The sequence below is a fragment of the Oncorhynchus kisutch genome, linkage group LG24, assembly GCF_002021735.2.
Source record: "Oncorhynchus kisutch isolate 150728-3 linkage group LG24, Okis_V2, whole genome shotgun sequence".
NCBI classification, from domain to species: domain Eukaryota; kingdom Metazoa; phylum Chordata; class Actinopteri; order Salmoniformes; family Salmonidae; genus Oncorhynchus; species Oncorhynchus kisutch.
In genome coordinates, this window is record NC_034197.2 from 41,151,326 (window position 1) to 41,176,960 (window position 25,635).

A 25,635-nucleotide genomic window follows, 5' to 3' on the forward strand; every position below is an offset into this window, starting at 1 on the left:
GTACCGCATCCCTGTGTGTGTCTCAAATTCTGTAACAATGGCGGAGGGTTCCGTATAGCTCCGCATTGACGTGATTGGTTGACGATAGGTGAGGGCGCGAGGTTCTGAATAAACATAAACTAATTTTCCTTGACAACAGCTCTGCGCTGCTCGAAAGTATAAATGCCCTGATTTCTGCAGAGGCTGTATCACGGTAAATTGTGTACGCCAAAGTCGACCGTCGGATTGACCATGCATCGCCTTTTACTGACTGACTTTAAATAATATATATATTTTATAACCTTTATTTAACTCGGCAAGTCAGTTAAGAACAAATTCTTATTTTCAATGACGGCCTAGGAACAGTGGGTTTAACTGCCTTGTTCAGGGGCAGAACGACAGATTTGTACCTTGTCAGCTCTGGGATTTGAACTTGCAACCTTCCGGTTACTAGTCCAACACTCTAACCGCTAGGCTACCCTGCCGCCTCTACACTCTAACCACTAGGCTACCCTGCCGCCTCTACACTCTAACCGCTAGGCTACCCTGCCGCCTCTACACTCTAACCACTAGGCTACCCTGCCGCCTCTACACTCTAACCACTAGGCTACCTGCCGCCTCTACACTCTAACCGCTAGGCTACCCTGCCGCCTCTACACTCTAACCACTAGGCTACCCTGCCGCCTCTACACTCTAACCACTAGGCTACCCTGCCTCCTCTACACTCTAACCATTAGGCTACCCTGCCGCCTCTACACTCTAACCACTAGTCTACCTGCCTCCTCTACACTCTAACCACTAGGCTACCTGCCTCCTCTACACTCTAACCGCTAGGCTACCTGCCTCCTCTACACTCTAACCACTAGGCTACCTGCCTCCTCTACACTCTAACCGCTAGGCTACCTGCCTCCTCTACACTCTAACCGCTAGGCTACCTGCCTCCTCTACACTCTAACCACTAGGCTACCTGCCTCCTCTACACTCTAACCACTAGGCTACCCTGCCACCTCTACACTCTAACCACTAGGCTACCTGCCTCCTCTACACTCTAACCGCTAGGCTACCCTGCCACCTCTACACTCTAACCACTAGGCTACCTGCCTCCTCTACACTCTAACCACTAGGCTACCTGCCTCCTCTACACTCTAACCACTAGGCTACCTGCCGCCTCTACACTCTAACCACTAGGCCACCCTGCCGCCCCCTGAATGACTTTAAAATAAAATAAACGAAGCATCGTCAATCCGACGTCTGCATTGGCCGTACACCATTAATGGTGATATGACATCTGGAGAAGACAGGGCATTCATACATTTTGCGCTTTGCATGCACTGTTGTCAAGGAAATGAGTTAGTGTTTATATAGGACCTCCCGCCCACACCTACCGTCAACCAATCATGTAAATGCGGAGCTATACGGAACCCTCCGTATAGCTGGCGCAAAGCATCGCTGTACGGAGCTCGATGTGGCCTCCGCATGCCTCCAGGAGGCTCCACAATTGCATGACACCCTCCATACGGAGGCTCCACAATTGCATCACGCCCTCCATTACGGAGTCTCCGGACAACATTGTGCCTGATCATAAATCCGCTATTACTGTATGTTACTGCTCAAAGACCAAATAATATCTTTCTTACTTACTACAGTATATACTGCACCAGGCCTACTGTAGCCAACTGGCTTACTGTTTTAGTAGTAGTTTACACATCAAGCTACTTGCAGTTGCAGCAAATGCAGGGTTTTAAAAAAAAAAAGCCACAAGAGAAAAATTCATTCCAAGATACTGTTTAATGCTCGCAGTTTGATTGTTCGATGTTACGACCCAAATGTACCTTCTCCAGCCCCCACCTGGCCCATTCCACCCCTTATCCAGCCTCCACCTGGCCCATTCCACCCCTTATCCAGCCTCTACCTGGCCCATTCCACCCCTTCTCCAGCCTCTACCTGGCCCCTTCCACCCCTTCTCCAGCCTCTTCCTGGCCCATTCCACCCCTTCTCCAGCCTCCACCTGGCACATTCCACCCCTTATCCATCCTTCACCTGGCCCATTCCACCCCTTATCCAGCCTCTACCTGGCCCATTCCACCCTTTCTCCAGCCTCCACCTGGCCCATTCCACCCCTTCTCCAGCCTCCACCTGGCCCATTCCACCCCTTCTCCAGCCTCAACCTGGCCCATTCCACCCCTTCTCCAGCCTCACCTGGCCCATTCCACCCCTTCTCCAGCCTTCACCTGGCCCATTCCACCCCTTCTCCAGCCTCACCTGGCCCATTCCACCCCTTCTCCAGCCTTCACCTGGCCCATTCCACCTCTTTCCTTTCCCATTGCAACTTTTCCCCCATCAATGTTATACAGTAATATTAGAAAGTGACTACAGATGAGAATGAACTATCTAGCTAAATCTGGTGCAGTGGTATATTGTACATCGTGTCAGCAACAGGCAGCCTGTGGGCCAAAATCCTTTTTTTTTTTATTGATCGGGATTGTATATATATATATATATTTTTTTTTTAAAGACAATCACTAGGAATTCAGATAAAAAATGAGTTTAATTTAGGAAATATGTATCCCCACAAATAAGTGATCGTGTCTCAGTGTGTAATCAAGGTGTGATGTGATCGTGTCTCAGTGTGTAATCAAGGTGTGATGTGATCGTGTCTCAGTGTGTAATCAAGGTGTCATGTGATCGTGTCTCAGTGTGTAATCAAGGTGTGATGTGATCGTGTCTCAGTGTGTAATCAAGGTGTGATGTGATCGTGTCTCAGTGTGTAATCAAGGTGTGATGTGATCGTGTCTCAGTGTGTAATTAAGGTGATGTGATCGTGTCTCAGTGTGTAATCAAGGTGTGATGTGATCGTGTCTCAGTGTGTAATCAAGGTGTGATGTGATCGTGTCTCAGTGTGTAATCAAGGTGTGATGTGATCATGTCTCAGTGTGTAATCAAGGTGTGATGTGATCGTGTCTCAGTGTGTAATCAAGGTGTGATGTGATCGTGTCTCAGTGTGTAATCAAGGTGTGATGTGATCGTGTCTCAGTGTGTAATCAAGGTGTGATGTGATCGTGTCTCAGTGTGTAATCAAGGTGTGATGTGATCGTGTCTCAGTGTGTAATCAAGGTGTGATGTGATCGTGTCTCAGTGTGTAATCAAGGTGTGATGTGATCGTGTCTCAGTGTGTAATTAAGGTGTGATGTGATCGTGTCTCAGTGTGTAATCAAGGTGTGATGTGATCGTGTCTCAGTGTGTAATTAAGGTGTGATGTGATCGTGTCTCAGTGTGTAATCAAGGTGTGATGTGATCGTGTCTCAGTGTGTAATCAAGGTGTGATGTGATCGTGTCTCAGTGTGTAATCAAGGTGTGATGTGATCGTGTCTCGGTGTGTAATCAAGGTGTGATGTGATCGTGTCTCAGTGTGTAAACAAGGTGTGATGTGATCGTGTCTCAGTGTGTAATCAAGGTGTGATGTGATCGTGTCTCAGTGTGTAATCAAGGTGTGATGTGATCGTGTCTCAGTGTGTAATCAAGGTGTGATGTGATCGTGTCTCAGTGTGTAATCAAGGTGTGATGTGATCGTGTCTCAGTGTGTAAACAAGGTGTGATGTGATCGTGTCTCAGTGTGTAATCAAGGTGTGATGTGATCGTGTCTCAGTGTGTAATCAAGGTGTGATGTGATCGTGTCTCAGTGTGTAATCAAGGTGTGATGTGATCGTGTCTCAGTGTGTAATCAAGGTGTGATGTGATCGTGTCTCAGTGTGTAATCAAGGTGTGATGTGATCGTGTCTCAGTGTGTAATCAAGGTGTGATGTGATCGTGTCTCAGTGTGTAATCAAGGTGTGATGTGATCGTGTCTCAGTGTGTAATCAAGGTGTGATGTGATCGTGTCTCAGTGTGTAAACAAGGTGTGATGTGATCGTGTCTCAGTGTGTAATCAAGGTGTGATGTGATCGTGTCTCAGTGTGTAATCGAGGTGTGATGTGATCGTGTCTCAGTGTGTAAACGAGGTGTGATGTGATCGTGTCTCAGTGTGTAATCAAGGTGTGATGTGATCGTGTCTCAGTGTGTAATCAAGGTGTGATGTGATCGTGTCTCAGTGTGTAATCAAGGTGTGATGTGATCGTGTCTCAGTGTGTAATCAAGGTGTCATGTGATCGTGTCTCAGTGTGTAATCAAGGTGTAAAATGATTATTTTCGAATAGTCTCTTTCGGATCAGTTAGGGCCATTATGTGGATCATTTAGATATTTTATTTAGAATTTTAGACTTATTTAGGTATTCCCCCCCAAAAAATAAATGTTTTATTGGTTAACATTTTCAATTTGGCCTTTGCTGGTATAGAGCATATAAATAATATATTCATAATTGGCACACAAATAAAATACAGTAAAGAATGACATCACAAGAAAAAAGATTTTGAAGTGTCCTATCTTTATCTCTTTATATCTAGGAGATTTCACTAGTTAGTGAGTTATTAGCCCAGTTATAGATAAGTATAGGTCAACAATGGGGAGTTACTACTAGTAACTCCCCATTGCTAGTTTTTTATGCTAACAATGCCTGCAATACCGTGGTCGGCCTAGAACCTCCGTGGCTTCAATGGCTTCAGTGAGAGGGGGCACTCTGTCTCCCTGGTCTGCAGCGTCGCGTTCAATTCCAATGGCCTTCTTGATTATAGACCAGACATTCGAGAGGGGAGATAGATGGTTTTCACTAGTTACCACAGCCGCAAAGTCAAAATAGTTTATATCGGGGAAAAAAATGTATTAAAACAAACATTTGCTTTTTTGCTTATAATTGAAAGTTAAGGTTAAGCATAATGTTAGGTTTAAAATCTGATTTTAAGAGAAATTATATAAATGGGCGTGGTTTATGCCTTTGTGGTTGTGACGAACGAGATGGATTCCGCATCCTGTCTGTGTGTCTGTGTGGAAGGTCGTAGCACATGCTCAGTTGTGTCTGGTAGAAACGGGAGCTCTAGGTGGGGATACGCTGTGAGGTCACAGCACCAGCTCAGTGGAAGCCCCTCTCTGAGAGCAAGCGCTTTGCGCCGTCCTCCATTTTGAGCACCTGACAATAGGTGGGAAGGGGAGAGAGAGAGTGAGTCGATTCACAACGACCACTTCAATTCTAGACAAACTGTCAACAAACGAGCCTTAGACATTGGTGTCAGAAATGGACGACATGTTTGCTACTCGGAGGTAGGTTTATAAATATATTCATATGTTACGGTTTAATTTCGCGAGTAGGTTTGAGACAGTCAGTCTGTCTGAGTAGTCGCTGCTTTTCATCTGTCTAGTGTAAAGCAAAGCTTTTTACCCGAATTAATTTAATTATACACCCGAGTGTTTTTTTTCTTTGTTTTTTTTGTCACGGATATGAAGAGAACATGCATGTCTGACCATAGTTTAAATTAGACAAAGAGCATACTGTTATCGGATACATTGTATTCGTGAAAGGTGCATATCCCTGCCAGAGTTGCCATGCATAAAGGTAAATCGCTGGGCGAACGCACTACATTGTAACAACATTGGCGTAACGGAACATGAAAGCGACATCTATACCGTTTTACATAATCATATTATAAGCAAGCTAACTTTTCTACACCTTTTTTGTTGTTGTTGTTGTTGTTGCTTATAGGAGAAATGAGACACAGAAGCAAGGCTGGTGCTGACTCCATTTTGCAGTAGCCCACTCTGTCTGTTCTCGTGTTTACAATCGAGCCGACATGGCAGCCCTGAGAAGCTTTGTGCAGACACACACACACACTCTCGCTCCAGCTGATACATGTGATCATGTCAAAGAAATACTTCATGTTGTAGGTGTTTCAGGAGTCTGTGTGGTTGATTGGAAAAGTAGTTTTTTTTTTCGCACAGTTTTTGTAATGTTATGACGGCGTTATAGTCGTGCGAGGATTGGACGGATCTGATGTTTGGGGCGGGGTTTCCCCTGGTAAAGTTGCACCATGCTGGATCAGGACTGTGATTGTTTTGGTTCAGGAAGTTACAATACAAAGATGGCTGTTTGGTCTTGCATGTGTCATTTTCTAGACTTGACATGAAATATGTTGGGAGCCATTCCTGTTGTACAGGACATGGCTATCCAAGTTGCACTGACTATTACTCATCCGATACAAAATAGACACAAGTTTGTGTCCGTCCGAATACTTATACTCGCGTACTACATCCTTAAACTGTATACTAATTTCGGCGTTGGATCAAGTAGAATTCACTCGTCTTTTCCGACTTAACAGCTGATAATCAGATAGTTAACGCGATCGCGAACTAGATGGAGCATGGCATTTGGAGTTCTATTTTCGAAATTTCACGTACTAGAAAACGGTATTTTTTCGCATACTATTTAGTACGCTAGAATGGGTATTCGGACATAGACTGTTGATAGATACATATATTATGGCTGCATGTTCAGGTATAATAATATGATCAAATATGACTTTCCTTGAATATTACTCATAACGTGCATAGAGAAATGTACCCCAATCCCTAACATTTATTTTATACCTATATATATATATATATATATATATATATATATATGGGTTTATTAATAAACGGGTTCATAAAAGAAGTGTCAACTTTTCAACTCATTGATTCTTCCCCTTTTCTAAATATAACATTTCTAGAGTTCAACTAAACCATGTATTGTCTTAATAGCAAAGTAATTATAGTTAATTGTCTTCAGGTGTTATCTATACCCTATATCTGAATCACCAATATCATGTCTGTTCTTAGTTTTATTGACTTAAAAGGTCTCATTAGACTTCCATACTCAAACTGCCCACTTAACCCACTGTGGGGAATTTGGGACCTCACCTGTACAGTGCCTTCAGAAAGCCAGTGCCTTCACACCACTTGATTTTTTTTTGTGCACATTTTGTCGTGTTACAAAGTTGGATTAAAATTGATTTAATTATCATTTTATGTCAATGATCTGCACAAAATATTATGTCAAAAGTGGAAGAAAAATTGTAACGTAAATAAATAAAAAGGGAAATAAAACGTAATATATTTTGAGTAGATTAGAATTTAAACCCCGTGAGTCAATACATGAATCGCCTTTGGCAGCGATTACAGCTGTGAGTCTTTCTGGGTCATTTCTCTTGAGAGCTTTTCACACCTGGATTGTGTAACATTTGCCTACTATTTTATAAATTCTAAAAGCCTTGTCCAATTTGGTTGTTGATAATTGCTGGACAACCATTTTTAGGTCTTGCCATAGATTTTCAAGCAGATTTAAGTCAAAACTGTAACTCGTCGTCTTACTGTCTTCTTGGTAATCAACTCCAGTGTAGATTAGGCCTTCTGTTTGTTATTGTCCTGCTGAATGGTGAATTAATCTCCCAGTGTCTTGTGGAAAGCAGACTGAACCAGGTTTTCCTCTAGGATTTTGAATGCTTAGCTCTATTACATTTCTTTTGTATCCTGAAAAACTCCCCGGTCTTTGACGATTACAAGCATACCCATAAAAAGGTATTTATTTTACCAGGTAGGTTGACTGAGAACACATTCTCATTTACAATAACAACCTGGAAAATAGTTACTGGGGAGAAGAGGGGGGATGAATGAGCGCCAATTGGAAGCTGGGTATGATTTGGTGGCCATGATGGTATGAGAGCCAGATTGGGAATTTAGCCAGGACACTCTTACAATAAGTGTCAGGACACCTGTTTTAACGTCCCATCTGAAAGACGGCACCCTACACATGGAGACGTTCCTAATCACTGGGGCATTGGGATATTATATATATTTTTACATTGCATCCAACACTATGCTTGAAAATATGGAGAGAGGTGTTCCGTAATGTGTTGTGTTGGATTTGTCCCAAACATAACACTATGTATTCACAATCATTTGTATTGCGTTTCCACATTTTGTTTTTGCAGGTATTACTTCAGTGCCTTGTTGCAAACAGGATGTGTGTTTGGAATATATTTTCTATTCATAACAGGCTTCCTTATTTTCACTCTGTCAATTCAGATAGTATTGTGGAGTAACTATACTGAACAAACGTATAAACACATCATCCCAACCCTTTCAAAGATTTTACTGAGTTTCAGTAAATATAAGAAAATTAGTCAATTGAAATAAATATATTAGGCCCTAATCTATAGATTTTACATGACTGGGAATACAGATATGTATCTGTTGGTCACAGGTGCCTTAAAAAAAAAAAAGTTAGGGGGGTGGATCAGAAAACCAGTCAGTATCTGGTGTGACCATTTGCCTCATGCAGCGCGACACATCTCCTTCTCATAGAGTTGATCAGGCTGTTGATTGTGGCCTGTGGAATGTTCCCACTCCTCTTCAATGGCTGTGAGAAGTTTCTGGATATTGGCGGGAACTGGAACACGCTGTCGTACATGTCGATCCAGAGCATCCCAAACATGCTCAATGGGTGACATGTCTGGTGTGTATGCAGGCCATGGAAGCACTGGGACATTTTCAGCTTCCAGGAATTGTGTACAGATCCTTGCCACCGTGCATTAACATGCTGAAACGTGAGGTGATGGCAAGGGATGAACGGCACAACAATGGGCCTCAGGATATCATCACAGTATCTCTGTGCATTGAAATTCCCATCAATAAAATGTATTTGTTTTCTGTAGCTTATTCCTGCCCATACCATAACCCCTCCATGGGGCACTCTGTTCACAACGTTGACATCAGCAAACCGCTCACCCACACAACACCATATACATGGTCTGTAGTTATGAGGCCGTTTGGACGTACTGCCAAATTTTCTAAATCGACGGAGACAGCGTATGGTAAAGAAATTGACGTTAAATTCTCTGGCAGCAGCTCTGGTGGACATTCCAGCAGTCAGCATGCCAATTGCACGCTCCATTACAACTTGACACATCTGTTGCATTGTGTTGTGTGACAAAACTGCCAAGTTTGAGTGGCCTTTTATTGTCCCCAGCACAAGGTGCACCTGTGTAATGATCATGCTGTTTAATCAGCTTCTTGATATGCCACACCTGTCAGGTGGATGGATTAGGACGTCTTTGTAGTGACATGGTGCGTTGATACACCGTCCCAAAAATAAAATAATATATATATTAAAATCGTCACGATGCTCAAAGGGATATTTAATGTAGGCTTTTCTACATATTCCCCATCTACCAATAGGTGCCGCCTTTGAGAGGCATTTTAAAACCTCCCTGGTCTTTGTGGTTCAGTCTGTTTTGAAAGTCACTGCTCGACTGAGGGACCTTACAGATAATTGTATGAGTTAAACACTTTTATTGTACAATGAAACTTTGTTATGTGACTTGTTAAGCTCGTTTTTTTTAATTTAAAAAAATAATATTTGTAATTTTATACTCTTTGTCATAGCAAAGTTGGTTGAATAGTTATTGACTCCACTTATAGGGTATTGTGTGTAGGCAAGTGACACAAAATCTCTATTTAATCCATTTTGAAATTCAGGCTTTAACACAAAATGTGGAAAAAGTGGTCCATAGACAATTTCTGAAGGCACTGTAAATGTCACTTTATTGTATTTGTCCCCGGTGTTGCACTGATCATTTTCTAAAAGTCTTCCACCTTCATGCTGTTGCACACTTTTAATGTAAGGTTTTAGTTGTGTGGGTTATACGACATGGCCTGGTTGACTGAATGACTGAATGAAGAGCTAGTATACAGTCTGCTCTCTCAATAATAAACCCAATGAAGAACTAGTATACAGTCTGCTCTCTCAATAATACACCCAATGAAGAGCTAGTATACGGTCTGCTCTCTCAATAATAAACCCAATGCTCCGGTTGAGGGGAGAGGAGGGGAGGGGGGTACCCCTGGCCTTTGAGAGCAACGGCGTGTGCAGGCTTTTGTTCCAGCCTAACACTAACTGCTGGGCTTGGGGAAAAAACATGCACAGCACACTATACACTGCAGCTCTCCAGGACCATGTTAGTCCTGGGCTGGAAGGAAATCATGCACAGCACACTATACACTGCAGCTCTCCAGGACCACGTTAGTCCTGGGCTGGAAGGAAATCATGCACAGCACACTATACACTGCAGCTCTCCAGGACCACGTTAGTCCTGGGCTGGAAGGAAATCATGCACAGCACACTATACACTGCAGCTCTCCAGGACCACGTTAGTCCTGGGCTGGAAGGAAATCATGCACAGCACACTATACACTGCAGCTCTCCAGGACCACGTTAGTCCTGGGCTGGAAGGAAATCATGCACAGCACACTATACACTGCAGCTCTCCAGGACCACGTTAGTCCTGGGCTGGAAGGAAATCATGCACAGCACACTATACACTGCAGCTCTCCAGGACCACGTTAGTCCTGGGCTGGAAGGAAATCATGCACAGCACACTATACACTGCAGCTCTCCAGGACCACGTTAGTCCTGGGCTGGAAGGAAATCATGCACAGCACACTATACACTGCAGCTCTCCAGGACCACGTTAGTCCTGGGCTGGAAGGAAATCATGCACAGCACACTATACACTGCAGCTCTCCAGGACCACGTTAGTCCTGGGCTGGAAGGAAATCATGCACAGCACACTATACACTGCAGCTCTCCAGGACCACGTTAGTCCTGGGCTGGAAGGAAATCATGCACAGCACACTATACACTGCAGCTCTCCAGGACCACGTTAGTCCTGGGCTGGAAGGAAATCATGCACAGCACACTATACACTGCAGCTCTCCAGGACCACGTTAGTCCTGGGCTGGAAGGAAATCATGCACAGCACACTATACACTGCAGCTCTCCAGGACCATGTTAGTCCTGGGCTGGAAGGAAATCATGCACAGCACACTATACACTGCAGCTCTCCAGGACCACGTTAGTCCTGGGCTGGAAGGAAATCATGCACAGCACACTATACACTGCAGCTCTCCAGGACCACGTTAGTCCTGAAGCTCTATGAAGAGCTAGTATTGGGGGGGGGGGAGTTGGCCACCTCTGAAGCTCTATGAAGAGCTAGTATTGGGGGGGGGGGGGGGGTTGGCCACCTCTGAAGCTCTATGAAGAGCTAGTATTGGGGGGGGGGGAGTTGGCCACCTCTGAAGCTCTATGAAGAGCTAGTATTGGGGGGGGGGAGTTGGCCACCTCGAGTTGGCCACCTCTGAAGCTCTATGAAGAGCTAGTATTGGGGGGGGGGGTTGGCCACCTCTGAAGCTCTATGAAGAGCTAGTATTGGGGGGGGGAGTTGGCCACCTCTGCTCTACTTGAGCATGTTGCTCTGATGCCTGTTCTCCTCCTCCTCGTCAGCAGGTCCAGTGTAGCGTGCTGCGTCTGTCATATTTTATTACACTATGGAATATTACCCCCCCTCCTCCCTGACAACTGTCTGCTCTCTGTCGGAGAGAGAGTGGATTGGATGAGGGATGGTGGAGAGGAGCGAAGGGGGGGGGGGGGGGGGGGGGGGGGGACAAAGGCTTGCTGGAAGGGTGTGAAAGGGGAGTGAGGATTGGTGGAAAAAGCAAAATGTGTGTACCCGTCACAGTGAGGGCCCCGGTCCAGCCAGCGCTAAACCCCAGCCAGCTCCAGTGAGGGCCCAGGGTTGTGGTTGGAGGACATTAACACTACCACAGGGACCTAACAGACTCAGGTTTCACCCCGGTCCAGCCAGCGCTAAACCCCAGCCAGCACCAGTGAGGGCCCAGGGTTGTGGTTGGAGGACATTAACACTACCACAGGGACCTAACAGACTCAGGTTTCACCCCGGTCCAGCCAGCGCTAAACCCCAGCCAGCTCCAGTCAGCACTAAACCCCAGTCAGCTCCAGTGATGGAAAGAGGGAACGCTTCTGCTTCAAATATCACTACTTTGACAGTTTCTGGGCTTCCCCTACCCCTGCAGCAGCCATCTGAGCTAGAGACTATACTATATGAAAATCTATGTGCCGTTGCCTAGGCAACGGAAGTGGGGGAAAAAAGGAGGCCTTTTGAAAAGGGAACATCTTGTCATTTTCTCTAATCCGCTGCAGCTGGAGGGATATGGCTAGGAGGAACACTGTTGTTGTTATTATTATTACATTGCTAGGCGGTTGTTGCCACGGTTACCAACGTTTTTGTAGGTTTGTGTAAGCCACCGGCAGCCATTTTGTGTCTCTGGAATCGTCTGTATCAAACCCCCACCCCCTCTCCCCTCTTCTCCACCTCCTTTAGGTGGGATTGCTGTTTTGTTGCTGAATGCATCTCTACAATACCAGCTTCAGGAGAAAAACAAATCCAATATCCTAGAGAACACCCATTCTCTTTGTGCACAAGAAGCGTGCGTCTCTTCCATAGAAAAAAAATGTTTCGATATCTTGAAATTACACATTGCAACAAAAATCTGCAACTCACCTTTTTTTAAATTTTGCCAACTAAAATCATCCCCACAAACGGGAGGTTTTTCCATCAAACAAACAAACTATTTGTTTGCCGAGGTATTGACATAATTGGTTACCTGTTCTGTAATAAAGACAAGATGTCTCACCTTGGTTCTGCCGGACCTTCAGTAATCTGCACGCTTTTGCTCTTTGCCAGACAATGATTCCCTCAAGGGGGACAGGAACTAGTCATTGCACTGAGCTAGTCCTGTAACATCTGTAGTACATATCTTCTTTGTTGTGATCTAACAACTTATTTTCTCTCTACCAGGCGACTAAACAGCACACAGGGGGAGATCAGAGTGGGGCCCAGTCACCAAGTAACTATTTTTTACATGCGTTATTAAATTAGCTGTTCAGTGTTTTATAGATTTCTATGAAAAATATGACCTGTAATTTATTACAATATAAAGTGAAATAGATGAATTCATAGTTGGTTGACTTGATTTGTAAACATTTCCCAACAGTCTCCTTTTAGAGATATTTTAACCATAGTGCTTTGCAGCATGTTGTTCACACAGTCACTCTTGTTAGATGGTGATGAAAAGCATTTGAAAGCTGATATTTCACAGGCTAGTCTTATGGTGCTATTTGTAGTGTGATTGACACCCCCCCCCCCCCTCCCCCTCATCCTCCTCCCTAATTAGGCCAAGCTTCCTGAGTTGCAGCCCTTCCCCTCCGAGGCCCCGGGGGTCCTGACTCAGGCTGTAACAGAGAATGAGGAGCTAGTGTGGATGCCAGGGGTCAACGACTGTGACCTGCTCATGTACCTCAGGGCTGCAAGGTGAAACCTGACTCATGACCTTTGACCCTACTGTCTGGAGAGATAATTCTCTATGACCCTTGACCCTATATTGTCTGGCGAGATGATAATTCTATACCCTTTTCCTACTGTCAACTTGCCTCAGAGCTGCTAGGTGAGCTCAGGAGACATGACCCTGCTCCATGTCAGAAGGGAATAGTCCAATAGAGTAGCACAGTATGAATTATAATACCCATAAAACCTAGCGGTCAAACAGGGAAATGGTCCCAGTTAGTTTTTTCCACCATGGAGGATTTTAGAATCACTTAAAATAAGGTCTGTGTTTCGTGTAGGTTTACCCTGGCGTGACATTTTGATCACCATGTAAATCTCTCTAGGACAAGGTTGACTTTTTATCAATACATTTGCTTGTAACCGCTAGGTTTTATGGGTATTATGATACCTCCTCTGCGGGGCTCTATTACCCACTTCCCACTGCCAAGCCTATGTAATCTGTACTGAGCTGGCCTACATACCAGACACCAGTGTGAAACGGGGTGAAAGAGTCCTAGATGCATTGGAAGGTATATATAACAATGTTAAAAAAGATGATTGATCTTTGCTGACTTAAGGTTGGACATGCAGTTGTCGGGTTTTTCTCTCTCTCTCTCTCTGTGACTTGCGTTGTAGTTTGTTAGGTGTCTGATAGACATTTCTCCATCTGGTAATGTGTGTTCTCCAGGAGCATGGCGGCCTTCGCTGGGATGTGTGACGGAGGTTCTACGGAGGACGGTTGCCTGGCAGCCTCGCGAGACGACACCACACTCAACGCACTCAACACGGTAACTGACTTTTACAAACCCACACTGCCATGTTGAACACTATTGGTCATTTAGCAGACACTCTTATCCAGAGCGACTTAGTCACAGCATCAGTACCTCTACTTTACATACAGTGACTGGGGGGGGAGTCCTTTGTTTGTCTAAAGTAAGGGTACTGATGTCAGTCCACCTGGTCGTGCTGCTGCTCCAGTTTCAACTGTTCTGCCTGCGGCTACGGAACCCTGACCTGTTCACCGGACGTGCTACCTGTCCCAGACCTGCTGTTTTCAACTCTCTAGAGACATCAGGAGCGGTAGAGATACTCTTAATGGTCGACTGACATTTACTCCTGAGGTGGTGACTTCGACAACCACTGTGATTATTATTATTTGACCCTGCTGGTCATCTATGAACATTTCAACATCTTGGCTATGTTCTGATATAATCTCCACCAGGCACAGCCAGAAGAGGACTGGCCACCCCTCATAGCCTGGTTTCTTCCTAGGTTTTGGCCTTTCTAGGGAGTTTTTCCTAGCCACCGTGCTTCTACACCTGCATTGCTTGCTGTTTGGGGTTTTAGGCTGGGTTTCTGTACAGCACTTTGAGACATCAGCTGATGTACGAAGGGCTATATAAATAAATTTGATTTGATTTGATGCAGTGACTTAAGTCTCTCTGGATAATGTTGTGACATGTTGGTGTGTGTATGGATAATGTTGATGTGACATGTTGGTGTGTGTATGGATAATGTTGATGTGACATGTTGGTGTGTGTATGGATAATGTTGATGTGACACGTTGGTGTGTGTCTGGATAATGTTGATGTGACATGTTGGTGTGTGTATGGATAATGTTGATGTGACACGTTGGTGTGTGTCTGGATAATGTTGATGTGACATGTTGGTGTGTGTCTGGATAATGTTGATGTGACATGTTGGTGTGTGTCTGGATAATGTTGATGTGACATGTTGGTGTGTGTCTCCCCTCTGGATAATGTTGATGTGACATGTTGATGTGTGTCTGGATAATGTTGATGTGACATGTTGGTGTGTGTCTGGATAATGTTGATGTGACATGTTGGTGTGTGTCTGGATAATGTTGATGTGTGTATGGATAATGTTGATGTGACATGTTGGTGTGTTGCTCCCCCCTGGATAATGTTGATGTGACATGTTGGTGTGTGTATGGATAATGTTGATGTGACATGTTCGTGTGTGTCTCCCCCCTGGATAATGTTGATGTGACATGTTGGTGTGTGTCTGGATAATGTTGATGTGACATGTTGGTGTGTGTCTGGATAATGTTGATGTGACATGTTGGTGTGTGTCTGGATAATGTTGATGTGACATGTTGGTGTGTGTCTCCCCTCTGGATAATGTTGATGTGACATGTTGATGTGTGTCTGGATAATGTTGATGTGACATGTTGGTGTGTGTCTGGATAATGTTGATGTGACATGTTGGTGTGTGTCTGGATAATGTTGATGTGTGTATGGATAATGTTGATGTGACATGTTGGTGTGTTGCTCCCCCCTGGATAATGTTGATGTGACATGTTGGTGTGTGTATGGATAATGTTTTTGTGACATGTTCGTGTGTGTCTCCCCCCTGGATAATGTTGATGTGACATGTTGGTGTGTGTCTGGATAATGTTGATGTGACATGTTGGTGTGTGTCTGGATAATGTTGATGTGACATGTTGGTGTGTGTCTGGATAATGTTGATGTGACATGTTGGTGTGTGTCTGGATAATGTTGATGTGACATGTTGGTGCGTGTCTCCCCTCTGGATAATGTTGATGTGACATGTTGATGTGTGTCTGGATAATGTTGATGTGACATGTTGGTGTGTGTCTGGATAATGTTGATGTGACATGTTGGTGTGTGTCTGGATAATGTTGATGTGACATGTTGGTGCGTGTCTCCCCTCTGGATAATGTTGATGTGACATGTTGATGTGTGTCTGGATAATGTTGATGTGACATGTTGGTGTGTGTCTCCCCTCTGGATAATGTTGATGTGACATGTTGGTGTGTGTATGGATAATGTTGATGTGACATGTTGGTGTGTGTATGGATAATGTTGATGTGACATGATCGTGTGTGTCTCCCCCCTGGATAATGTTGATGTGACATGTTGGTGTGTGTCTGGATAATGTTGATGTGACACGTTGGTGTGTGTATGGATAATGTTGATGTGACATGTTGGTGTGTGTCTGGATAATGTTGATGTGACATGTTCGTGTGTGTCTCCCCCCTGGATAATGTTGATTGTGACATGTTGGTGTGTGTCTGGATAATGTTGATGTGACATGTTGGTGTGTGTCTGGATAATGTTGATGTGACATGTTGGTGTGTGTCTGGATAATGTTGATGTGACATGTTGGTGTGTGTCTCCCCTCTGGATAATGTTGATGTGACATGTTGATGTGTGTCTGGATAATGTTGATGTGACATGTTGGTGTGTGTCTGGATAATGTTGATGTGACATGTTGGTGTGTGTCTGGATAATGTTGATGTGTGTATGGATAATGTTGATGTGACATGTTGGTGTGTTGCTCCCCCCTGGATAATGTTGATGTGACATGTTGGTGTGTGTATGGATAATGTTTTTGTGACATGTTCGTGTGTGTCTCCCCCCTGGATAATGTTGATGTGACATGTTGGTGTGTGTCTGGATAATGTTGATGTGACATGTTGGTGTGTGTCTGGATAATGTTGATGTGACATGTTGGTGTGTGTCTGGATAATGTTGATGTGACATGTTGGTGTGTGTCTGGATAATGTTGATGTGACATGTTGGTGCGTGTCTCCCCTCTGGATAATGTTGATGTGACATGTTGATGTGTGTCTGGATAATGTTGATGTGACATGTTGGTGTGTGTCTCCCCTCTGGATAATGTTGATGTGACATGTTGATGTGTGTCTGGATAATGTTGATGTGACATGTTGGTGTGTGTCTGGATAATGTTGATGTGTGTATGGATAATGTTGATGTGACATGTTGGTGTGTTGCTCCCCCCTGGATAATGTTGATGTGACATGTTGGTGTGTGTATGGATAATGTTGATGTGACATGATCGTGTGTGTCTCCCCCCTGGATAATGTTGATGTGACATGTTGGTGTGTGTCTGGATAATGTTGATGTGACACGTTGGTGTGTGTATGGATAATGTTGATGTGACATGTTGGTGTGTGTCTGGATAATGTTGATGTGACACGTTGGTGTGTGTCTCCCCTCTGTATAATGTTGATGTGACATGTTGGTGTGTGTCTGGATAATGTTGTGACATGTTGTGTGTGTGTGTGTCTGTGTGTGTGTGTGTGTGTGTCGATGAAAGCAGTTGGTATGTGGGCTTTAATGTAAATGAATCAAGAAAATTGCATAAATAATGCAACGTTTAACTTCTGTCTCTAACTGTAATTTATACAGTCACCTTTCTGTTATTCATTTTTTTGGTCCGTAGATAAAATTTAAAAAAAGCTAATATTGTGAATGTTGAAATGCCGTGTTTCCTCCTCAGCTCCACGAGAGCTGTTACGATGCAGGCAAGGCCCTACAGCGCCTGGTGAAGAAGCCCGTTCCCAAACTCATAGAGAAATGCTGGTCAGAGGACGAAGTGGTAAGACACTCATTATTATTATTATTATTATTTGATAACCTTTAACCTCCAGATAGGACGTTTTGGAATCAGAGCTGGGTTAAAAAAAAAATTTTTTTTTTTTTTCTCTCAAGCTGAACTTGATTGAGCTTGCCTAGCACAATGTCCACACAACACTTATATAAGTCATATTGTTCCAATGATCCATTGGCTTGTTATTATGGGTTCCTGTGGTTGTCTTTAGAGGGAGCTGTTGAGACAAAGGTTCTGCTGTATAGCTGCTGGTTTGGGCCACATAAAATATTAGTATTGAGAGCAGCTGCATCCTGTATATCGACTGCAGGAAAAAAACATATTGGAAGAAGTGTGTGTGTGTGTGTGTGTGTGTGTGTGTGTGTAAGGAAGAAGGAAAAGATTGAGAGCCTGTATCGTTGTCCTCCATTTAGATTCCAATCTCAATGCAGCTGGGTTCTGGTATTAGAATACACTACATGGCCAAAGGTATGTGGACACCTGCTCGTCCAACACCTCATTCCAAAATCACAGGCATTAATATGGAGTTGCCCCCCCCCCCTTTTGCTGCTATAACAGCCTCCACTCTTCTGGGAAGACTTTTCACTAGATGTTGGAACATTGCCGTGGGGACTTGCTTCCATTCAGCCACAAGAGCATTAGTGAGGTTGGGTACTGATGTTGGGGGTGATTAGGCCTGGCTCACAGTCGGCATTTCAATTCATCCCAAAGGTGTTTGATGGAGTTAGTCAGAGCTATGTGCAGGCCAGTCAAGTTCTTCCACAGCGATCTCGACAAACCATTTCTGTATGGACCTCTCTTTGTGCACAGAGGCATTGTTATGCTGAAACAGGAAAGGGCCTTCCCCAAACGATTGCCACAATGTTGGAAGCACAGAATCGCCTAGAATGTCTTTATGCTGTAGTGTTAATATTACCCTTCACTGGAACTAAGGGGCCCGAACCATGAAAAACAGTCCTAGACCATTATTCCTCCTCCACCAAACTTTACAGTTGGCACAATGCATTGGGGCAGGTAGCGTTCACCTGGCATCTGCCAAACATAGATTAGTCCCTTCGGCTTGCCAGGTGGTGAAGTGTGATTCCTCACTTTAGATAAGAGTCCAATGGCGGTGAGCTTTACACCACTCCGGCCAACGCTTGGCATTGCGCATGGTGATCTTAGGCTTGTATGCGGCTGCTCGGCCGCCATGGAAACCCATTTCATGTAACTCCCGACGGACAGTTCTTGTGCTGACGTTGCTTCCAGAGGCAGTTTGGAACTCGGTAGTGAGTGTTGCAACTGAGGGTAGACGATGTTGTGATTTGCTTCATGAAATGTGTTTCCATGGCCGAGCAGCCTCACACAAGCCTAAGATCACCGAATGCTGAAGCGTGTAGTGTGTTAAAATCGTCTGTCTTTGGTAGTTCCTGACCTGGACTAGTAAAACATATTGGTTTGTGTAGTTCCTGACCTGGACTAGTAAAACATATTGGTTTGTGTAGTTCCTGACCTGGACTAGTAAAACATATTGGTTTGTGTAGTTCCTGACCTGGACTAGTAAAACATATTGGTTTGTGTAGTTCCTGACCTGGGCTACAGTACCAGTGACAAGTTTGGACACACCTATTCATTCGAAGGTTTTTCTTTATTTTTACTATTTTCTACATTGTAGAATAATAGTGAAGACATCAACACTATGAAATGAGAAATATGGAATAATGTAGTAACCAACAAAATGTTAAACAAATCAAAATATGTTTTAGATTCTTCAAAGTAGCCAACTTTGCACACTTGGCATTCTCTTAACCAGCTTCATGAGAAATGCTTTTCCAACAGTCTTGAAGAAGTTCCCACATATGCTGAGCACTTGTTGGCTGCTTTTCCTTCACTCTGCGGTCCAACTCATCCCAAACCATCTCAATTCAATTGAGGCCAGGTCATCTGATGCAGCACCATCACTCTCCTTCTTGGTCAAATAGCCCGTACACAGCCTGGGGGGGGGGGGGATAAATGATAGTCCCACTAAGCGCAAACCAGATGGGATGGCGTATCACTGCAGAATGCTGTGGTAGCCATGCTGGTATTCCTTGAATTCTAAATAAATCACAGACAGTCTCACCAGCAAAACACCATCACACCACCACCTCCATGCTTCACAGTGGGGACCACACATGCCAAGATCATCCTTTCACCTACTCTGCGTCTCACAAAGACACAGATTTTAGAACCACAAATCTCAAAAAGGACAGATTTTCACCGGTCTAATGTCTATTGCTCGTTTCTCTTGGCCCATGCAAGTCTCTTCTTATTATTGGTGGCCTTTAGTAGTGGTTTCTTAGCAACAATTCAAACACGAAGGCCTGATTCACACAGTTGTGTTTGTTACTTGAACTCTGAAGCATTTATTTGGGCTACAATTTCTGAGGCTGGTAACTCTAATGAACTCATCCTCTACAGCAGAGGAGACTCTGGGGGATCCTTTCCTGTGGTGGCCCTCATGAGAGACAGTTTCATCATGGCACTTGATGATTTTTGCGATTGCACTTGAAGACACTTAAATTAATGATGGACTGTCATTTCTCTTTGGTTATTTGAGCTGTTCTTGCCATAAAATGGACGTGGTTTTTTACCAAATAGGGCTATCTTCTGTATACCACCTCTACCTTGTCACAACACAACTGACTGGCTCAAACGCATTAAGAAGGAAAGAAATTCCACAAATCAACTTTTAACAAGGCACGCCTGTTAATTGAAATGCATTCCAGGTGACTACCTCATGAAACAGGTTGAGAGTGACAAGAGTGTGCAAAGCTGTCATCAAGGCTTTGATTGGCAACATTGAAGCATCTCAAATATCAAATCTATTTTGATTTAACACTTTTTTTGGCTGCTATATGATTCCATATGTGTTTTTTCATAGTTTTGATGTCTTCACTATTATTCTACAATGTAGAAATGAGTAAAAATAAAGAAAAACCCTTCGAATGAGTAGGCGTGTCTAAACTTTCGACTGGTACTGTGGTAAAACATATTGGTTTGTGTATGTCCTGGACTAGTAAAACATATTGGAACGTGTATGTCCTGAGGTTGAGGTCAGGGCTCTGTGCAAGTCAGTCAAGTTCTTCCACGGTAAAACCTAGTCTTGTACTATTATTACAACTTCTAGTTTTGTCTCGTGCTCCTGTACATGACATTTATGTCATTCCAGGCAGGTAATGGTAACAGATTATGTCACTCGTTCTTTAGTAGCAATAGACCAGCTATGAATTCTCTGTATGATTTACAGTGCATTTGGAAAGTATTCAGACCTCTTGACTTTATCCACATTTTGTTAAGTTACAGCCTTATTCTAAAATGGATTAAATAGTTTTTTCCCCATTATCAATCTACACACAATACCCCATAATGACATCACAATAACCCATAATGACATCACAATAACCCATAATGACATCACAATAACCCATAATGACATCACAATACAACATAATGTGAAAACGTATAATGTATGAAGATAAAAATAAAAAAACATATTACATTTACATTAGTATTCAGACCCTTTACTCAGTACTTTGTTGAAGCACCTTTGGCAGTGATTACAGCCTCAAGTCTTCTTGGATATGACTCTACAAGCTTGGCACACCTGTATTTGGGGAGTTTCTTCCATTCTTCTCTGCAGATCCTCTCAAGCTCTATCAGGTTGGATGGGGAGCGTCACTGCACAGCTATTTTCAGGTCTCTCCGGAGATGTTAGATCGGGTTCAAGTCCAGGCTCTGGCTGGGCCACTCAAGGACATTCAGAGACTTGTCCCGAAGCCCACTCCTGCATTGTCTTGGCTGTGTGCTTAGGGTCGTAGACCTGATGGAAGGTGAACCTTCGGCCCAGTCTGAGTTCCTGAGCGCTCTGGAGCAGGTTTACATCAAGGATCTCTCTGTACTTTGCTCCGTTCATCTTTCCCTCGATCCTGACTAGTCTCCCAGTCCCTGCCACTGAAAAACATCCCCACAGCATGATGCTGCCACCATCAAGATCCACTGTAGGGATAGTGCCAAGTATCCTCCGGACGTGAATCTTGGCATTCTGGTCATTAGACCAGAGAATCTTGTTTCTCATTGTCTGAGAGTCCTTTAGGTGCCTTTGGGCAAACTCCAAGTGGGCTATTGTGCCTTTTACTTAGGAATGGTTTCCGTCTGACCACTCTACCATAAAGGCCTGATTAGTGGAGTGCTGCGGAGATGGTTGTCCTTCTGGAAGGTTCTCCCATCCGCTCAGTGGAGCTCTGCCAGAGTGAACATCGGGTTCTTGGTCACCTCCCTGACCAAGGCCCGTCACCCCGATTTGCTCAGTTTGGGCCGGCGGCCAGCTCTAGAAAGCATGTCGGTGGTTCCATTTAAGATTGATGGAGGCCACTATGTACTTGGGGACCATAAATGCTGTAGAAATGTTTTGGTACCCTTCCCCAGATCTGTGCCTCCACACAATCCTGTCTCGGATCTCTACGGACAATTCCTTCGACCTCATGGCTTGGTTTTTGCTCTGACATGCACTGTCAACCTTGGACCTTATATAAACCGGTGTGTGCCTTTCCAAATCATGTACAATCAATTGAATTTACCACAGGTGGAGTTCAATCAAGTTGAATTAACTTCTCAAGGATGATCAATGGAAACAGGATGCGCCTGAGCTCAATTTCGAGTCTCATAGCAAAGGGTCTGAATACTTATATAAATATGGTATTTCTATTTTTATTACATTTTTTTAAAAATAAATTCTGTTAACATTTCTAAAAACGTGTTTACGCTTTGTCATTGTGGGGTATTGATGAGCAAAAATAGTCATGTAAACCATTTTAGAACAAGGCTGTAATGTATCAAAATGTGGAACAAGTCAGGGGGTCTGAATACTTCCCGAATGCGGTGTACACATGCTAGCTAAAGGCAGGCTCGCGACCTTACACGGCCATGCTGAGATGATCAGTGTGTGGTGTCACGTCACCGAGGCGAGCTCGCAGTTCTCTCACAGGCCATTCGCAGGCCTCTTATTGCATAGCCACCCTCTGCAGAGAGTAGCCAGATATGTTTTCCTACTGCCTGAGGTAGGCAGGCAGGAGGTCGTCTGTTGTAAGGTTGTGGGCCCTCCCCATGGTGTCCATAGCCCAGCCAGTCACCTAGCCACCCAGTCCGTACTTAATCTTCCAAGGACACTGGCCTGTTCACTCCTTCATTCCTTCCCAGCACTCTGTCCCTCCCTTCCTCCCTCCTTCACTCCCAGTGATGTGATTTCCATCTGGTCTTTCGCAGCCCCACACACAGCCTTGAGAGACAGGTGTAAATGTAGCCCGACCTTGACGCAGACACACGCTCAGACATCGGCCCCATTGACTTCGCTGCTCCCTCGTTTTATGTACTCCACTCACCCTCCAGGACCAGCCTCATTATTTATTCCTGCTCTCTTCCTCCCTTCTTCCTTTTGAAGTGGGCATACAAGTGACAGTGGGGGCTGTCTAGATGACAGGATCAGCCTGTCTGCAGGGTCACTGGTAGCCTAGTGGTTAGAGTGTAGAGGCGGCAGGGTAGCCTAGTGGTTAGAGTGTAGAGGGGGCAGGGTAGCCTAGTGGTTAGAGTGTAGAGGCGGCAGGGTAGCCTAGTGGTTAGAGTGTAGAGGCGGCAGGGTAGCCTAGTGGTTAGAGCGTTGGACTAGTAACCAGTTCAAATCCCCGAGCTGACAAGGTACAAATCTGTCGTTCTGCCCCTGAACAGGCAGTTAACCCACTGTTCCTAGGCCGTCATTGAAAATAAGAATTTGTTCTTAACTGACTTGTCACGATGGCAACACCCATCCGTAGCACGCGCTCCAGCAGGTGTATCTCACTGATCATCCCTAAAGCCAACACCTCATTTGGCCGCCTTTCGTTCCAGTACTCTGCTGCCTGTGACTGGAACGAATTGCAAAAATCGCTGAAGTTGGAGACTTTTATCTCCCTCACCAACTTCAAACATCAGCTATCTGAGCGGCTAACCGATCGCTGCAGCTGTACATAGTCTATTGGTAAATAGCCCACCCTTTTCACCTACCTCATCCCCATACTGTTTTTATTTATTTACTTTTCTGCTCTTCTGCACACCAATATCTCTACCTGTACATGACCATCTGATCTTTTATCACTCCAGTGTTAATCTGCAAAATTGTAATTATTTGCCTACCTCCTCATGCCTTTTGCACACATTGTATATAGACCCCCCCTTTGTTTTCTACTGTGTTATTGACTTGTTAATTGTTTACTCCATGTGTAACTCTTTGTTGTATGTTCACACTGCTATGCTTTATCTTGGCCAGGTCGCAGTTGCAAATGAGAACTTGTTCTCAACTAGCCTACCTGGTTAAATAAAGGTGTTCTCAACTAGCCTACCTGGTTAAATAAAGGTGTTCTCAACTAGCCTACCTGGTTAAATAAAGGTGTTCTCAACTAGCCTACCTGGTTAAATAAAGGTGTTCTCAACTAGCCTACCTGGTTAAATAAAGGTGTTCTCAACTAGCCTACCTGGTTAAATAAAGGTGTTCTCAACTAGCCTACCTGGTTAAATAAAGGTGTTCTCAACTGGCCTACCAGGTTAAATAAAGGTGTTCTCAACTAGCCTACCTGGTTAAATAAAGGTGTTCTCAACTAGCCTACCTGGTTAAATAAAGGTGTTCTCAACTGGCCTACCTGGTTAAATAAAGGTGTTCTCAACTGGCCTACCTGGTTAAATAAAGGTGTTCTCAACTAGCCTACCTGGTTAAATAAAGGTGTTCTCAACTAGCCTACCTGGTTAAATAAAGGTGTTCTCAACTAGCCTACCTGGTTAAATAAAGGTGTTCTCAACTGGCCTACCTGGTTAAATAAAGGTGTTCTCAACTAGCCTACCTGGTTAAATAAAGGTGTTCTCAACTGGCCTACCAGGTTAAATAAAGGTGTTCTCAACTAGCCTACCTGGTTAAATAAAGGTGTTCTCAACTGGCCTACCTGGTTAAATAAAGGTGTTCTCAACTGGCCTACCTGGTTAAATAAAGGTGTTCTCAACTAGCCTACCTGGTTAAATAAAGGTGTTCTCAACTAGCCTACCTGGTTAAATAAAGGTGTTCTCAACTAGCCTACCTGGTTAAATAAAGGTGTTCTCAACTAGCCTACCTGGTTAAATAAAGGTGTTCTCAACTAGCCTACCTGGTTAAATAAAGGTGTTCTCAACTAGCCTACCTGGTTAAATAAAGGTGTTCTCAACTAGCCTACCTGGTTAAATAAAGGTGTTCTCAACTAGCCTACCTGGTTAAATAAAGGTGTTCTCAACTAGCCTACCTGGTTAAATAAAGGTGTTCTCAACTAGCCTACCTGGTTAAATAAAGGTGTTCTCAACTAGCCTACCTGGTTAAATAAAGGTGTTCTCAACTAGCCTACCTGGTTAAATAAAGGTGTTCTCAACTAGCCTACCTGGTTAAATAAAGGTGTTCTCAACTAGCCTACCTGGTTAAATAAAGGTGTTCTCAACTAGCCTACCTGGTTAAATAAAGGTGAAATAAAAAATAAACTTGCCTAGTTAAATAAAGGTAAAATAAAAAATAAACCTCTCTCATAATCTGAAATAGTTTTATACACTAATCTGAAATGGTCACATACAAATACAGGTGTGCCAAGTTTATAGCGTCATACCCAAGAAGACTGGAGACTGTAATCCTTCAACAAAGGGTCTGAATATTTATGTAAATGTGCTAATTCCATTTTTTTAAATATATAATTGAGGAGAAATTACTAACAAAATTGGGGAGAATTTTGTGCTATCCAATTGTTAGTAATTACTATCTTGTCTCATCGCTACAACTCCCGTACGGGCTCGGGAGAGACGATGGTCGAAAGCCATGCGTCCTCCGAAACACAACCCAAACAAGCCGCACTGCTTCTTAACACAGCGTGCATCCAACCCGGAAGCCAGCCGCACCAATGTGTCAGAGGAAACACAGTGCACCTGGCGACCTTGGTTAGCGTGCACTGTGCACGGCCAGTAGGTTATCCCTACCGGCCAAACCCTGCCTAACCCGGACGATGCTAGGCCAATAGTGCGTCGCCATGGACCTCCCGGTCGCGGCCGGCTGCGACAGAG

The 25,635-nt window shown here is 44.1% G+C and overlaps 1 protein-coding gene across 8 annotated transcripts in view; it reads left to right on the forward strand.

Moving 5' to 3' along the window:
* The window catches only part of LOC109879797 (arginine-glutamic acid dipeptide repeats protein), a 327,004-nt gene that overhangs the window by 230,432 nt on the left and 70,937 nt on the right, over positions 1-25,635 (forward strand). For 7 of the 8 annotated variants that reach the window (XM_031803817.1, XM_031803818.1, XM_031803820.1 and 4 more), the window contains 4 exons: positions 12,598-12,646; positions 12,974-13,110; positions 13,811-13,910; positions 17,410-17,508. In XM_031803817.1, the coding sequence (XP_031659677.1) occupies positions 12,598-12,646; positions 12,974-13,110; positions 13,811-13,910; positions 17,410-17,508 (385 nt within the window). Of the gene's footprint in view, positions 1-4,908; positions 5,171-12,597; positions 12,647-12,973; positions 13,111-13,810; positions 13,911-17,409; positions 17,509-25,635 lie in introns of those variants that run through there. The other variant, XM_031803822.1, reaches the window with a different exon arrangement.